General features: G+C 33.9%; 1 protein-coding gene across 1 annotated transcript in view; it reads right to left on the reverse strand.

Moving 5' to 3' along the window:
* LOC131147560 (uncharacterized) overlaps nucleotides 1-17045 on the reverse strand; it is a 40583-nt gene that overhangs the window by 8043 nt on the left and 15495 nt on the right. The window contains exons 2-5 of the mRNA XM_058097062.1: nucleotides 3839-3962; nucleotides 3356-3630; nucleotides 1233-1267; nucleotides 997-1041 (exon numbers count right to left, since the gene is read on the reverse strand). Coding sequence (XP_057953045.1) covers nucleotides 1005-1041; nucleotides 1233-1267; nucleotides 3356-3630; nucleotides 3839-3962 — 471 coding nt within the window. The 3' untranslated portion in view covers nucleotides 997-1004. The remainder of the gene's footprint in view (nucleotides 1-996; nucleotides 1042-1232; nucleotides 1268-3355; nucleotides 3631-3838; nucleotides 3963-17045) is intronic.

Raw genomic sequence — 17045 nt, forward strand, 5'->3', positions numbered from 1 at the left:
AAAGGCATAGACCTCCCCTATATTTGGAGGGGGGGAAAAAAAAAGACAAGTCATATGAAAACTATAGTTGTCCAAAAGGAGTTCTCTGAGATTTTTGAATCTTAAGGAAGGTCCTTGTTTTTTTGTCAAATTTCAGAAAAAGTCAGTGTCTTTTGCCCTAAAAAATATCCTCTCTTAAGCAACTGCAAAGTCATGAATTGCCCTTTAAAAATTGGTACATTGCAGCAAAAACAGAACTGCACCATAATCTTTACAGCCTCCGTCCTACAATTCTACGAACTTCAATTAAACTCTTCCTCCTCTGCCATCAACACAGACACATAAAAAACTTTGAAATGCAATCCCCTTCCCTAACCTACTTCGACCTGTTTTTTTGTTCCCAATTAGGATCCACAACAAAAAGCCCCTCTTCAAAATTATTCAACATGAAAGTTCACCCACCGTCTTGAAACTCTCCACCCCTTCAATCCTAACCAAGCAGTCAATATTTTTCCAAAAATTACTTTCTCAAATTTTATTAACATTTGCTTCCCAATAGCAAAGCATTACTTTTCTGTCTCCTACATGCTGCTTATTCAAGACTGACTTAAAATTCCTCAATTTCTCTACTGCTATGAATTAATCACCTATTTTGCCTTTTTTTTTTCACAAAAGATATTTCAATCAAAAATTAGTTCCCATCTTACTTAAATATAAGATATGACACATATATCATATTCCACCTTTTTTTCACTATGTTTGATAAATCTATCCCTAAATATTAAAGAATATTATGCCCAATTGCCACTTTGTAAAAAAATTCAAAATGCACAATGGTTGAAATTCCCCAAATCAAAAAGCAGAAGCACTTATAATTTATGATTTTTCATGAAGCACTTATAATTTATCATTTTTCATGATTACTAAAGTTATTAATGCAGTACTCTCAGAAACACAATTGTGTTTGTGTGCATGTGTAAAGCTATATTTAAAAAAAAACAATTTTATGTATTGAACCTCATATGTCATGTTCTCAGGATCAACGTTATCTTGCCAAATAACCTGCACAAATCGTTGAAAATGAAAGACACAGTATCAAAAACCTTTGCAACCTGCCTTCATAAAATATAAGAATGCATAACTATCAATCTAGAGAGGGAGAAAAAAACAATTACTATCTAGGATGTTCAAAATGTGATTGCCCATGAATAGGTAATTTATTTAAAAGAAAGACCAATAAGAGAGCTTCACACCTGGTAATCATGTGAGTTATGACGACTTCGAGGGCCTGAAAAAATTGGTTAGAAAATGAAAAATAAATAAATAAAACAAACAAATTGCCAAAAGACCTTACAACAAATACTGTATGAGTAAGAATAGAAAATATCAATTACCACTGCATGATAAAGGAGTGTAAAGAAGGGAGGAGGGGCTTAATTTAAATATAGAATTTTGAGACTACTGAAAAAGGAAAAAAAAAAACAAGCTAGGAAGTCTGCAAACTATTTTGCAGGTGGTGCTTCTGATCTGAAGCACCTTCACATTCGATAACTATCAATAATAGACACTTCTATCTTATTTGATGAATTTTCATAATTATAAAGAAAGAATAACCACAATGTGGCTATTTCAAATAGGAAATTTTCATAAGCTAGACTACATTCACAATGAAAGAAATGATCCTGAGAATTTTTGGGATGAGAAGGAGCATGGAGAATATACACTTATGTTGGATAATTTTTTAATATGCAATGTTCTATAAATGGTAAAAAAAAAAAAAAAGCAAGTGGGTAAGTGTATATTTTACTAACCATCATATATCTATCATTTTGTTTCCTACCTGTGTCCAGTATCCGTGCCCATACTTGATGGATTGCATGAAAAATCACGAGTTAGTGTGCAAAGATTCAGAAAGCACATTGAAAAATTATGTTTCACTGTGACCAGTATTTCCTTGATGCCTAACACCTAAGGCCATTGAACTAAAATCATGCAATGAGTTTATGAAATTGTGCAAGACACTTCAAATGTGAGAGACACAATAAACTGCATATAGGAAGCTTTAGCTAGAAGGTTCAAGTTCAATCACATTAAACTTTCAAACATTTATTTCTTACAGTTCTAAATCCAAAAAGGGGGAAGTATATAACAGTGAATGACACTGCATATCCTTGAGACTGGCAGATTCTACAGATACTTCAATTCACAGTTTGCTCATTCAATAAAATTGCAAGTGGTTTTAATTATGGGGATAATTTGGTTGATAGTTTGCTCATTCAAGAAAATTCCAAGTAACAACAGACAAAAACAACAATATGCGAACTATTTGCAAACTAAATTAATAACAATATGCCAACTAAAATGCTTAGAATCAGAGATACATGACAATGTAATAATAATTTCAATCCAGTGACCCCTGCATAGAATCTCTCCCAACATGTACGCAGGATGGGCAACTTAAGACATTAACCTAAGACTATATTTACTGAGACCATAAGGCCAGAAAAGTAATCATGGAGAGCACAAATACATCATTAGAAGTTCTATGAAAAACAAAAATGCTTATGCAGAGTAATAATTTAATAACTATAATTAGGATGTCGCTAAAAATGAAAGCTCGTGTTTGGTGTGGAAAATGGGATCTCCAAGAATGAAGAAGGGCTGTCAGTTCAATCCACCCCATGGCATCCATGAAAACAGTTCTCTCAACAATAGCTTTTCAACAAAACCAGACAAGATTATTTTTATAAAAGCCCAAAACTCATCTGGAAATATCTCCTCTAATATATCAGCTTTGTAAGTAATTTTCTGAAAAAACAGGAATAAATTAAGGGCATCTTGTGGAAAACAGCTTCAATTTTTATTTTTAGTTTTAATTAAGGGGCATGTTCACTTGTTAGAGAACTAGAAAACAAGTTGGCATTTTTGTAATTTTTTGGAAAACTGAAAATGAAAAAGGTAAAAAAAAATATATTCACAAGTGAACAGGCCCTAAATGATGCAAACCATCACTCTGCTTAGTTTTCATAATCTTTCTAAATTTGATGCTCAGAAAAATTTATAAGCCAAATGGTTTTGGATTTATTTAAACACAATAACTCTGACTTGAACAATCTTCTACTTAGAGACTCTTGATAACAGGTCAACATTCAAACAACACATCCATCTTTAGTCGTGAAAAAATCATATAGATAAACTCCCAAGCAAGTACCCAGAGCACTTTGTTCTTGACGCTTCACTTAGTCATTTGCTGAGGTATCACAAGAATTGGTGTTAATGCAACATTAAATCCGAATAGGCATTGGGGCATACATTAATAAAAAAATAAATAGTAAATTAACAAATAAATTACAATCTTTGCAAGAGAAAATAAAACCTGAAGTTTGAGAAATGCATCAATCTCAGCGTCCTGCCGTTGTAGCTCACGATCAATGTCGTCATCAATAAGAGCGAGGACAGGTGAGTCGCTGGTTGAAGCCAGAAGGCTATTGTCTAGGGAAAGGCCCAACCCAGTTGAGACTACTTGCACTCCCAGAAAATCAATGAATGATATCTGGGAATTATTCTCCAAAAACTCCCGTTCCTCCAGCTTTCTCCTCTTCGGCTCCAAATAGCAGCTATTCAATTGGCAATCGCCGCTCCCATCGCCAACTGGTGAAATGTAAATCATTTATTACAATGAGGAATGTATGGAGGATGATGAGACTGATCTAGGTTGTCGGTAGGGCTGGAATGTGCGAGAGGGCGCCGAAATCTGACTGCCTATTGTGCATAAATTTCTGAAAGAAAGGAAAAAAGAAAAAGGACTAGATTGAATATTAGGGTTTTCAAAGTAATAATTTAGCTTTCTTGCTTTTACCTGAAAGGATTGGGCTGTTTTTGATTGTGCGGCCAGAGCTGGTAGTGAGGCGGAGCCATGGCCACCGGGGATGGCTAGAGAGGAAGTGCACAAGCCGAAAAGAAGAAAGGAGGGAGAGGCAGGTCTGTAATGTTCTTAACTAATTTCCTTTATACTTTCTAAATAAGAACACAAATAAGAACACTATTAATAACAAATCCTTAAACCATTACTAATACTTTATTATTAGTAATGTATTTATCAAATTCTTATTAATATTTTTAATTAAATTATTTTTATATTTTTTAAATAAAAATATTATTAGTGATAAATCTTTGAACCGTTACTAATATCATATTATTAGTGATAAATTTGTTAAACTCTCACTAATATTTTTAACTAAATTATTTTTATATTTCTTAAATAAAAATACTATTAATGACAAATTCACTAATACCTTATTGTTAATGACGAATTTTTCAAATCATCATTAATATTCTTAACTAAATTATTTTTATGTTTTTTAATTAAAAACCTTTTACTGACGGATTTCATAAACCGTCGCTAATATAATTAAATAAACTATTTATATATATTTTTTAAATAAATAAAATTATTAGTGATGGTTTATAAACCATCACTAATACTAACTATTTCTATTGTAAATGACTATTAGTGACGGTTTATAAATCGTTACTAATAAGAGACTTTTAGTGATGCATTGAAATCGTCACTAATATTTTTCCGAAATAGTTTATGCACGAAAAGTGGTTTGTCGCGATGGTTTACATAGGGAAACTGAGTTTTAGTAACAAAAGTATCAATGACGAGTTGAATTTCGTCACTAAAAGTGCACTATTAGTAACGGTTGTCAAAATCGTCACTAATACTTTAATTATTAGTGACGTGCACTATTAGTAACGGTTATCAAAATCGTCACTAATAGTGCAATTTTAGTAACGAAATTCAATTCGTCAGTAATACTTTCGTCACTAAAAATCATTTTTCTTTTAATGTAAATAGACACATAAGATACTTATACTTTATCATTATAAAAATATGGATTGGACTCAAAAAGTCAACACCATCCAAATTGACTATTTTTGGAATAGTCTCATCCAAGTTGATCATTTTCAAAATGATCTCATCCAAGTTTTCCTTGATGATTTGGAGGCATGCGGCATTGTTCCAAAATCCGAGTAGTAACATCCCTGAAAAGTTTACTAAATACTAATCTTCCAGAGAAGTGTGCCAACATTGCTATGTTGTCCTACTTACTCTTTCATATGCCTAAGTGTCAATAGCAAGAAGTATATGCTTAGGAAAAGTCCTACTCTTACCTTAAAACAACGAAACTTATAAATAGTGGCAGATGTAGACACTCCAATTTTAATCGAACCTCTATTTTCCTCTCGGTGAGCGGACCCTTCGTAGTAACATGGCAATTTATGTAAAAATGGGTAGACTTGGTATTCCAGAAATTTGAGAATCCTTTTTGAAAAATCCAATTGAGTCATTTTAACCTTTTTATTGAGTCTTGTTATTAAATCTGTTTTATTGAGTCATTGTGATTGAGTCCTATTTATTTTGAAATTAAGTTCGTGTTTAAAATCAAATCCATGTAAAATTGAGTCTCTGTTATTCTAAAGTTGAGTCCCTAATATTTTAAAATCAAATCCCTATTATTTCAAAATTGAGTCCCTATTATTCTAAGGTTGAGTCCATTTTATTTTAAAATCAAATCCCTATTATTTTAAAATTGAGTCCCTATTATTTTAAAATCGGGCCCTTGTTAATTTAAAATCAAATCCTAGTTATTTTAAAATTGGGTCCTTGTTATTCTGAAGTTGAATCCCTATTATTTTAAAATTAAGTCCTTATTTTTTAAAAATTGAGGCCTTGTTATTTTGAAATTGAGTTCTAATCATTTTAAAATGGAGTCCCTATTATTCTAAAGCTGAGTCGGAGTTATTTTAAAATTGAGCCCTTTCGAAATTGAGTCATTTTGTTTTTGGAAATTAGGTTCACCCATTTTTGCCCCTGGACCTTTCTTTTTCTACCCAGAGTATTTATTTTTTTGGAAATCCATGCAAGCCATTCGGTAAGGAAGGAAAATGAGCCGTGAGCATGCAGCCAATAGAGACATTGCATGGGCCATGCAACTAGAAAGGAGGAATTGAAGTGGGCTGGACCCAACTTAAATATATACGCAATTGGAACCATGCGGCAGCCTGGTGAAGAAATAAGGATTCCTTGGAGAATTTTTGAAGCCACCCCAGCATCTTGAGCCTATAAAAAGGGACCAGGCAGTAGCAAAGAAGAGAAAATTAAGGGTAGCCATGCACAAGTGAGCAGAAGGCAACAAGCACCATTCCGCCAAGCTGGTGTGTGAGTAGCTTGTCTGCAAAAAATAAATATAAGGAGAAGGGGCAGCGCCAACCACCCCCCCTCCCCTCTCACGCGCAGCACCTCTCTTCCTCTCCACACTGCCTTCTTCCTCTCCCTCTTTTTCCTCATGCAGCAGTCCCTTTCCTCATGCAGCAGCCCCCCTACGCACATCATCTCTCTTCTTCTCCCTCCCCGCAGGTAGTTTTTTTTTGGTATATTTTGATGCATATTGTGTTCTATATTTGTTTGTCTGATAAAGTTTTACTTTATGCTTATGCTTGTATTTTTTATTTTATTTGTTATGGTTGTCTAATGTTTGTTTGGTTCTTTATTTGTTTTGTTTAATGCATGTGTTTTTTATTCATGTTATGGTTTCCTATATTTGTTCTTTTTAATTCCATTGATATTTGTGTAGTTCTTATTTTTTGTATTCAACTATGCTTATTTTTGTTTAAATGACACTTATTTATATGTAGTTTATCTTTATTATTATGTTGATCTTTATCATTATGTATTGTGGTATTTTAGTATTTTAGTTTATTAATATGTTTATATTATTATTATGATAATATATTATGTATTGTGGTATTTTATTTTATCTTTATGTGGTATTTTAGTATTTTAGTCTATTGTTATGTTTATTTTTATGTTTATATTATTATTATGTTTATCCATATTATTATGCATTGTGGTATTTCATTATTTTAGTTTATTATTTTGTTTATATTATTATTATGATTATTATGTATTGTGGTATTTTATTTTATCGTTATTCTTATGTATTGTGGCATTTTGTACTTAGTATTATTATGCTTATATTTTATTATATGTTCCATATTCGTATTTTTTTATTTATGTAAAAAAAAAACCTTTCAAAAGTCTTGGAAGTTTGTTTTAAAAAAATGTTAAAAATGGCTAGAAAAACTCCGAAAAGATTTTGAAAAAACCCAAGAATGTTAAAAAAATAATATACCCTTGGATAATTTTCTTGATTTTTGTGTGGCATGTACCTATGATTATAAAAAAGGCAATAACTATTTTTTAGATATCACCTATATTAGCTCAAAGGGGGGGTTTTCTAATGAGATCCCCTCTTTTGGGGGTCTATTAGATGTTCCTAAATCACACCCAATTTTGATTATGTTATATAAATTGTGTGTTGACTTTTTGAGTCCGATCTATATTTTGATGTTGACAAATTCTCAGTGTCTTATGTGTGCATGTAGTGCGTGAACAGATTTTCATTTCAACACAGACATAAGATACCGAAAAATGGAAGCCAGCAGGAACTCAAAGCTTACGTCAATCTGGAGCATTCCATGGAACTAAAAAGCAAGATAGAAGAAGACGTACACTTTCTATTGTAATTGCATTTGTTTTTATATTTTGGTTTGTAACAAAGCATTGCATGCATGATGTGAATGGATAGCTTAGAACGACCAAATACAGACCCTAAAGAGCAGCACTTTATGTAGAAACTTATTTCTTAGATAACTAACTAATTTAGATTAAAGATTAGGGTTAAAATGAAGTTTACAAACGGTCGACATACACTAGATTTTTGGGACAAATTAAAAAGCTAAAAGACCATAGACTGACTTTAGGTTCCAAATTATCACATGAAAAGTCCCCATAATCTTAGAATCAATTATCATGTGAATAGGGGCGATTGCATAAGAAGAATAGGGTTGAATTGCACAAGTTTGGTGTGTTTGGTTGACCGAACCCCAACACACAGAGAATTTCAGTCGACCAAAGTTCTCAAAGGTCAAAAGTTTGACCAGTTGGTTGACCGACCAGTAATGTACTTCAACACCTTGGTCGACCGAACCTCCTTAAGGTCAATAAGTTGACTCTTCGATCGACCAACTAGAAATGAGCTGCAATGCTCTAGTCGACCAAACCACCTCTGGGGATGTCCCAATGGTCTGGTTGACCGAACCTTCAAATTCAAAAGACCTTGGTCGACGAAACCGCAAAGATCAAAAATCGCCTTAAGTTTTGTCCACCGTACTCGTAGTTCAAATTATCCCCGATTGACTAAACTGGGCACCAAGGTCCACCGACCCTCTCGGGTTACCCAATTTTTTACCGACTTTAAATGAGGTTAATTTTAATTAAACATCATTAATCTTTTTCTAAAATGACCTTCGTGTTCCCAAGGGTCATATTTTTCCCCAAGTCTATATATACCCCTTCATTTGTCTTAATTAGACTAAAATTAGAAAACTCATTAAGAAAATTTTCTCCCAAATTTTTATATTCATTTTGGTCATATTCTTTCAATCTTTTTCAAAGTATACTACTCATACTTCCTCTCTCTCTTTTACATATCTTTGAAAAATCATTTTGAAAGAGAGCTCTTAAATCTTTGGGCATTTATTTTCTTCATTCAAAGCTTATACTCTCACTTGTTCTCTGTTTGTGAAAATTTATTTTTGAGAGTTTGCTACTTGGATCTCCCATTATTTTATTGATAAATATCATTGGGAGAAAATTTATATTAGTTATTTTTGAAAGACTTAAGCACATATAACTTATGCTAGGAAAGTCTTATTGCAATTGTGCTTACACTCACACATACTATTTTGCAAGTTCATTTGTGTTAGCTTTGGTGCAATCCCAAGAGGGGGAGTGAATTGGTATTTAAAAATTTTATCCCCTAAGCCAATCCACTAACAATAGTACTACACAAGCCTAAGGTCAATCTAGTGCATGTAAAATAAATCAATGTAAATATATAACGGAATTTAAACTGTAATAGAAATTTAACCAAGCATGCAAAATAAAGCAATAAAGGAGACGACACCCAGAAATGTTATCGAGGTTTGGTCAAATTGCCTACATCCCGCCCTTGGCTAACAAGCACAAAGATTACCATTATAGGTTCACTTAATGGGTGGAGCGTCACCTAAACAACCAAGTCAATAAGCACATGGTTGACCTCAACCTTTACAATCAGGTCAATTAACACAAGGCTGACCTCAACCTACACAGTCCTTCCCGGGTTGGATTAGTACCGCCCCCTTAGGCCACGCCTGGAGATACAATAGTAATTTCTCAATCAAATGATATAGTGATTATGCTTTCATGTAAAGCACATATGTACCCAATATGCATAGTATAATCAATACACTGCCAAAAGATAGGATTTGATAAGTTCAGTGTAGTCTAAGTATCTACTCTCAAATAATTATGCAAATATTGCAATCAGTGCATGAGAGTGTAAATGATATGATCTTTGTGTCAAATAATGATTTCAATCGCAATGCACAAACAAAGATCCTTAGCACACTTTAAATATCTCAACAAATATTTTTATACAAATATAAACCTCAAGAGATATTCAAATTTAATTTATAAATGATTTGATCTTCATGTTCAATAAGATAAAATCAATCAAAAGATATTTCAACAAAGATCTTTTTGTATATGCACAATTATCTCAACAAAATATTTCTCAAAGTAAATCACATGAGATATTTGAAATCAATTTGTAAAAATTATTTGATCTTTGTGTCAAAATGATATAATCAATCAAAAGGAACAATAACAAAGATCTTCGCAAGCAAATATCCCAAAATTATTTTTCTCAAAAATAAGTACACTAGATATTTGAAAACGGTTCGTAAAATTTATTTCACAAAAAAAATCAATACAAACTCTTGAGTATTGTAATGATGATGCAAAACTCACAAGCTCTACGAAGTTTTCCTACGGAAGACTTATTTATGAAGTCTCCTAGAAAAACTCAAGCTTACTCTAGGATAAAATATATATCAATCAATTAGAACTAACGAGAGTGTAAGCTTAACTAGAAACTCACAATAGCACTCTTACTTAGTAAGGTTTGCAATGAGGATGAGTAAGAATGAAGAAATGAAGCTTGAATTTGAGAAATAGAGCTTTTGAAAATCAAAGAAAATTTACTAATTGTTTTGCTAATCTCTTGCTAATTTTTGCAAATGAAGGGGTATATATAGAGTTCCCCAAAATTATAACCATTCAGGACACATATGGAATTATTATACAAATACATTTTAATACAATTAATCCCGTTTAAATATTTTAAGCACAGTAAAAATATTAGGGCAACCCGAGAGCACCGGTCGATCGAAGGTAGGTTCAGTTGACTGAGTTGTGCAAGTTTTGTGGACCAGGCATAAATTGAACTAGAAGTTCGATCGACCGGATACCAGGGTTCCAAGGGGATTTTTCTTTACTACGTGGTTTGGTCGATCGGGAGGTTTTGAATTAAGTAGTTCAGTCGACTATAGCGTTGGATTCTCCTTGTGTGGGTACGGTCAACCATGTAGTTGGCTTAAGAATTGGGTTCGGTCGACCATATAGTCAAATGTTGACTTTGGTGGGAAGTTTGGTCGACTAGGAGGGAATGAACTGGCTGTGTTCGGTTGACCGGGCAGTGGTCAAACCATTGACCTGGTCACCGGTTTGGTCGATTGAGAGATTTTGTACTTGTGCAATTCGATCAACTAAGCATGCAACTTAAGTGCATTTCGGTTCTATTTAATTATGTAATCGCCCTTTCCATATGACCATATATATATATGTGCATGTATGAGTGTCCTAGTGTAATGACCTATTTATTTATTTATTTATTTATTTATTTATTTATCTATTTATATATATATATATATATATTAACTGTTCTGATAGCCCCTGCTATGGAACTCGAGCCTCAGAAGGCACCGGCGTGAATCTGAATATAAAATCATACCTATGCAACGAAAACGTAATCCATACATCCATACACATCATACAATACTAGAAATCTGTATTTCTATACCATAACTATATAATACATCTCTCTCCAAAATATATGTCCCAAAATACAAAACCCTACACAAACTTACCCTCTAAACTAGGGTAATCAATATACTCTATATCCGCGAGCCTGATCTGCTCGCTCAGCTGGCTCACCTGAAAAATGTTAAAGTCATAAGGTGAGTCGATGCTCAGTAAGTGGAAATATGTTATTACTAGTGTGTGACAACTAAGTTAAGAATATTGTTTAAATAACAACTGAACTGTAGTACAATAATAAATCTGTAAAGCATATCTTCCTTTTCACAATTTAAAATATAACAGTGTCATCTGTGCTTTCTACTTTTCATACTGCTAATATCATACTATACTCATTATATACTGTAAAGCTGTATACATATACATAACTGTGTTTTATCCTTAGAACTCTGTATGTCATGATTTGACCCCTCATAATAGGGTTGTGCAGCCCGTAGGCGGGACTTAATCTGGTCGGCCCTCCAGATAAGTCAATATACTCTACACTATCTCAGTCCAGCCAAATTGCATCCACTCCTAGGCTCGGGATTGGCTACTACCTCATCAAACCGGCCCCCTCCACCAAATGAACTGAGAGCTGCATACTCTCCAAGAAAGGTCGACGGTACCCACATACTATCTGAGATATGTGGTTGCACTCTATCTGTATATAGCAACGGTATCGTGCTCTATATTCTTTATCTGTATCTGTCTGTATTCTTTCCTCGGGGATCTGATACTATATATATATATATTTTATTGTTTTCATCATGTTTCCAAAATTACCATAACGCTATCTTTCTGTACTGTAAATATTGTAATCTCTATATACTATATCTGTAGCATCTTGATACTATCTTTGTATATCTGTATATATACTCTGTCTATATACTCTATCTGCATACTTTGTATGTTATGGTAATAGGAAACATAACATACTATAAACACTGTATATATTGTTCTGTATAAAGCTGTAATATATACTGATCTGAGTAAAGCTGTAATATACTAATTTGGATCAATATCTATGATATTCTGATCTATATAAAACTATAACATACTAATCTGAGTAAAACTGTGGTATACTGTTTTGGATAAAATATCCATAATATACTATCTATTTTGTGTAATCAGTATAGTATGATATACTGCAAAAACTATATAAATTCTTCATCACATAAATATCTACTCAGGCCACACGAGTGTTTAAAACTCATATTTTGTAAAACTGGGAAATAAACTCGTATGTACATATGTGTAAAGTCTTTGATAACATTATAAAAATTCCTAACATAGCATATTTCCCTTACTTTAACGCTAAAAAACCCCTACTAAATTTTGGCCCTATACTCGCAGAGTTCTCCACTCAACACCCTGAAAATCAAATCTCTCAGAACAAAATATTAGTATTTCTTCGTGTATTGTATTTCTTATAATTGAGGGAAAGGAAAATATTGAATAAAATGCCTTACGTTGAGATTGAGACGAGATCCAAACCAACTCCACCAATGATCAGCTCTAGCAGACTTGCAGAGAATTTCGTCAGGAGCGTCGTGGTGGCTTCAGATCGTCGATCCGGCGTAAAATGGGCCCAAAATCGAAGAGAGAAGGGGAGGAAGTCGTAGGAGAGAGAGAGAGAGAAAGAAGGGTTTTGCGCTGATTTTTCTTAAAAGAAATCCAGGTTTTCACTATTTATAGAGTCGGATTCCCCAACGAGACATGTCACCTCGTCGACGAGTTCTTCAATAATGTTGTCCACAAATTTCAGTCTATCCCAAAAACCCATCTCGGTATCTTCTCATCGACGAGTCGTAGTTTCGTTGAGAAAGCCTACTACCTCCTTCTGTTTATGTTTCCATTTCCCTCTCTCTTATTATTTAAATACCATTATTTTTCAAGTCGTTACATTCTCCCCTCTTTATAAAATTTCGTCCTCGAAATTTACTATCTGTATCTCCATCTATCATCCCATAAAGGCAAATGGTCTACTTATTTTATTACTTGCCCTCACTTGTGGCGAAGGAATACCGTGGTTACATTTATGTTCTGGGAAATTACACATATAAAACTAAAAACTATCTACTAACTAAAATCAATACATGTACCTGCAAAAGAAACTTATCTAACTATTATACTTTACCTGAGTACTTCTATACCTCTTGGAACAACTGCAGGTATCTCTGTCTGATATGTTCCTCAAGTTCCTAAGAAGCTTCTTCTATAGTGTGATTCCTCCACAAAAATTTTACTAATTGAATTTCTTTGGTGCGCAATACTTGTGTCTTTCTATCTAAAATTTGTACTGGTGTTTCTTCATGAACTAATGAATCTTTTAGCTCTATCTTTGCATAACTGATTATGTGAGACGGGTCTGAGACGTATTTTCTTAACATGGCAACATGAAACACGTTATGAATTTGAGCCAAAGCTAGTGGCAAAGCTAGCCTATAGGCAAATGACCTTATTCTCTCAAGTATCTCAAAAGGGCCAATATACCTAGGGCTCAACTTGCCCATCTTTCCAAACCTCATAACTCCTTTCAGATGAGCTATCTTCAAAAATACTTGATCTCTCACATCAAATTCTAACTTCCGACGGCAAGTGTCTGCATAGCTTTTCTGTTGACTCTGTGTTGAACTAATTCTTTCTTTAATTAGTCGAATCTTGTCACTAGCCTGCTATACTATCTCTGGACCCAATATTTGTCTTTTGCCTACTTCATCCCAGAAGAGAGGAGAATGACATCTCCCACCATACAATGCCTCATATGGAGCCATGTCAATACAAGCCTGATAGCTATTATTGTAAGCAAACTCAACTAACGACATAAACTGAATCCAACTCACTCCAAAATCAAGCACACAAGCACGAAGCATATCCTCTAGTGTCTGAATCGTCCTCTCAGTTTGACCATCTATCTGGGATGAAAAAGCAGTGCTAAAAGCTAACTGCATACCCATAGCCACCTGAAAACTTTTCCATAATCGTGAAGTAAATCGAGGATCTCGGTCCGAGACTATGGATACTGGTACTCCATGAACACGAACTATCTCCTAAACATATATCTCTGTCATTCTGTCCATGGAATAACTGATTTTAATAGAGACGAAATGAGCGATTTTGATCAGACGATCTACAACCACCCAAATCGCATTCACCCCCTGTTGTACTGGTGGTAACCCCGTAACGAAGTCCATCGTAATATGGTCCCATTTCCATTCTAGAATGAACAGTGGTTGCAATTGTCCTGCCGGTCTCTGGTGCTCAGCTTTAACCTGCTGACACATCAAGCATTGCTGAACAAATTTAGCTATCTCCCTCTTCATTCCACTCCACCAGAAATACTCTCGTAGGTCCCTGTACATTTTAGTACTGCCGGGATGGACCGTGTATAAGGATCTGTAAGCCTCCTCCAGTATAGTTCTCTTTATCTTAGTTTCTGTAGGAGCACATAGCCTAGTATGGAATCGCAGAATTCTGTCATATGATATGCTGAACTCCTCTCCCCGACCATCCCGCACTCTAGCCATCACCTCTGCCAACTCTGCATCATCGTCCTGAGCTACTTTAATCCTCTCGTATAGTGTAGGCTGAACTACTAGACTGGAAATACCATTTTCCTCTCTCTTATTATTTAAATACCATTATTTTTCGGATCGTTACACCTAAGGTCATTCTATGTCTTTTTTAGGACACCGAAAAATCAACTTAAGTGCATTTTGATTTTGTTCTTCCTTCTTAGAATTTTTTCTAGCTTCTTAGATATGAAGGCTACTTCATCTTCATCCATTTATTCTTCACTACTAGAGTTTTCTTTTGAAATTTTGAAGGTTATTGATTCTTAGGCTTTTGTTTTTCCACTTCTTTCATTCTTTGCCATTTTGTATGTGAGGAGAGAACCTATAAGTTCATCTAAGGAGGTATTTTTCAAATTTCTCTCTTCGGTTATGGCAATGGCTTTTGGTTCCCATATAGGTGGCAGCCCTCTAAGAATTTTTCTCATCATCTCATAAGTCGTGTAGGTTTTTCCTAAGGCATTTAGGGAATTTATTATGTGAGTGAACCTAGTGAACATATTAATTATGGATTCATATAGGTTCATCTTAAAAACTTCATATTCGCTAGTAAGCATATAAATTCTATTATCCTTAACGTCCATAGTGCCTTCATAAGTAACTTCTAGCTTGTCCCATATTTTCTTAGCTGATTTGCAAGTCATTACTCTATTAAATTCATTAGCATCTAAAGCACAATATAAAGCATTCATGGCACTAGAATTAACTTGCAGCATCCTATAGTCTAAGTCTATCATATCCTTTTTCTCTTTGGGAACTTGTTTTCCATCTACTAATTTAAGGGGAATTAGGTCCCCATCCATGACAACTTACCAAGTTTTCCAATTCATGTGTTGGAGATATATTTGCATTCTGTTTTTCCAAAAGGTATAGTTATGTCCACAAAAGATTGGTGGCCTAGTTGAAGATTGTCCCTCTCCAAAGGGAGCTACGCCTAAGTGAGTCATTAGGATATTTTTATAGCTACTAATTAAGATTTGCTATAACCCCGCTCTGATACCAATTGAAAAGCAAGGTGTAGTCCCAAGAGGGGAGGGGGGTGAAATGGGTTTAAAAATTATCTTTTAAATCTTTTTAGGAATTCTTAACTTCTTGTTGATTTTTCAAACTTTCAGCAAAAGCTTATATCTTAATTCAATCCACAACCACACAATCATTCAATCATCCAAGTAATCAATCAGCCAAACCAATCAATCACAATTTGAAAACAAACAACCAATTGATTTGCCAAGTATAAGTTAACTGTAGTACTATTACATTCATGAAAGCTTGCAAGATTCAACACTCTTTGAAATATAAACACATTCCAATCAATATCAAACTTTAAACCATTTAACCACAATATGTTAGATTCAACTTTCAACTTTTGTTGTCAGTCCTAGGTATATAAATTTGAATCAAACCCTGTATATATGAAATGGTTTCTTCAATGCAATCCACAACTCAAAACCCAAACAACTCAAAATTTAAATAACCTCTTGGTTAATTTTTCTTTAGGTGTTAACCAACCAACGTACTTCCTTTTGAGATTTTTGAAAAAGTTTGATCGACCAATATACTCCCTTTCGGTTTCTGCAATCCCAAATCAAAATTGAACCTTAAGTTTATTTAACTTCCAAATTATGTAGTTTGTATGATTACCAATTAAACCATCCACGCAATTTAAATGTGCTTAAAATAAAGAGTAAGGGAAAGAGAGAGTGAGACCAGGATTTTTATGAGGTTTAGATTATACCCAGCCTACATCCTTGCCTTTGGCAAACCACCAAAGGATTCACTAAACCTGTTTCTTTACCAGACGGAATAAACCTTTACACAATCCTTCAGTAGGCTAGAGCCCGTCTCTCCAAACGATGTACCCTCGTTCGGTCACTCCTTCAAAAAGGCTTGAGCCCACCTCTTTAAGCAATATCCCCTTGCTTAGCCAATGCTCCAAACAATCCTTGGAATCGTCAATCTACAAGATACAAATCAAATATTTGTATACAAAGAATTTACTCCTCAAAGAGCTGATTAGTATAGTTCAAAACTATATACTTCAATAAAATTCACAATATGAAATTCAGATTGAAGATCTAGAAATTTTTCACTGTATGATTCTTTCTATGCATGAAAGAATTGATAGTTGAAGCACAATATTAATGAAAGAATCAGCAAGACTTTAGTAAACTTCATGCAAGATGTGAGCAATAGAGAACTTTTAGAATTTCCAAATGCTTGAGAGAGAGAGTTTGATTTCTGAATTGAATTCTTGGTTTTTAAATCAATGTAACTTGAGAGTATTTATAGATGTAGAAAGATATCTAACTTGTTCCCTAAGTTTACTTGGAGTAGGGTCCAATTTTTATATTAATTTGGGCCTCGAGTGATTGAAATTTCTAAAATATATCCATTGAGTATTTTGAAATTTGTCGCGAGCCAGTTAGCTGTCCATGCATTTCAAATACAAATTTCACAAACAA

This window comes from Malania oleifera, chromosome 1, assembly GCF_029873635.1.
Source record: "Malania oleifera isolate guangnan ecotype guangnan chromosome 1, ASM2987363v1, whole genome shotgun sequence".
Classification (NCBI taxonomy): Eukaryota; Viridiplantae; Streptophyta; class Magnoliopsida; order Santalales; family Ximeniaceae; genus Malania; species Malania oleifera.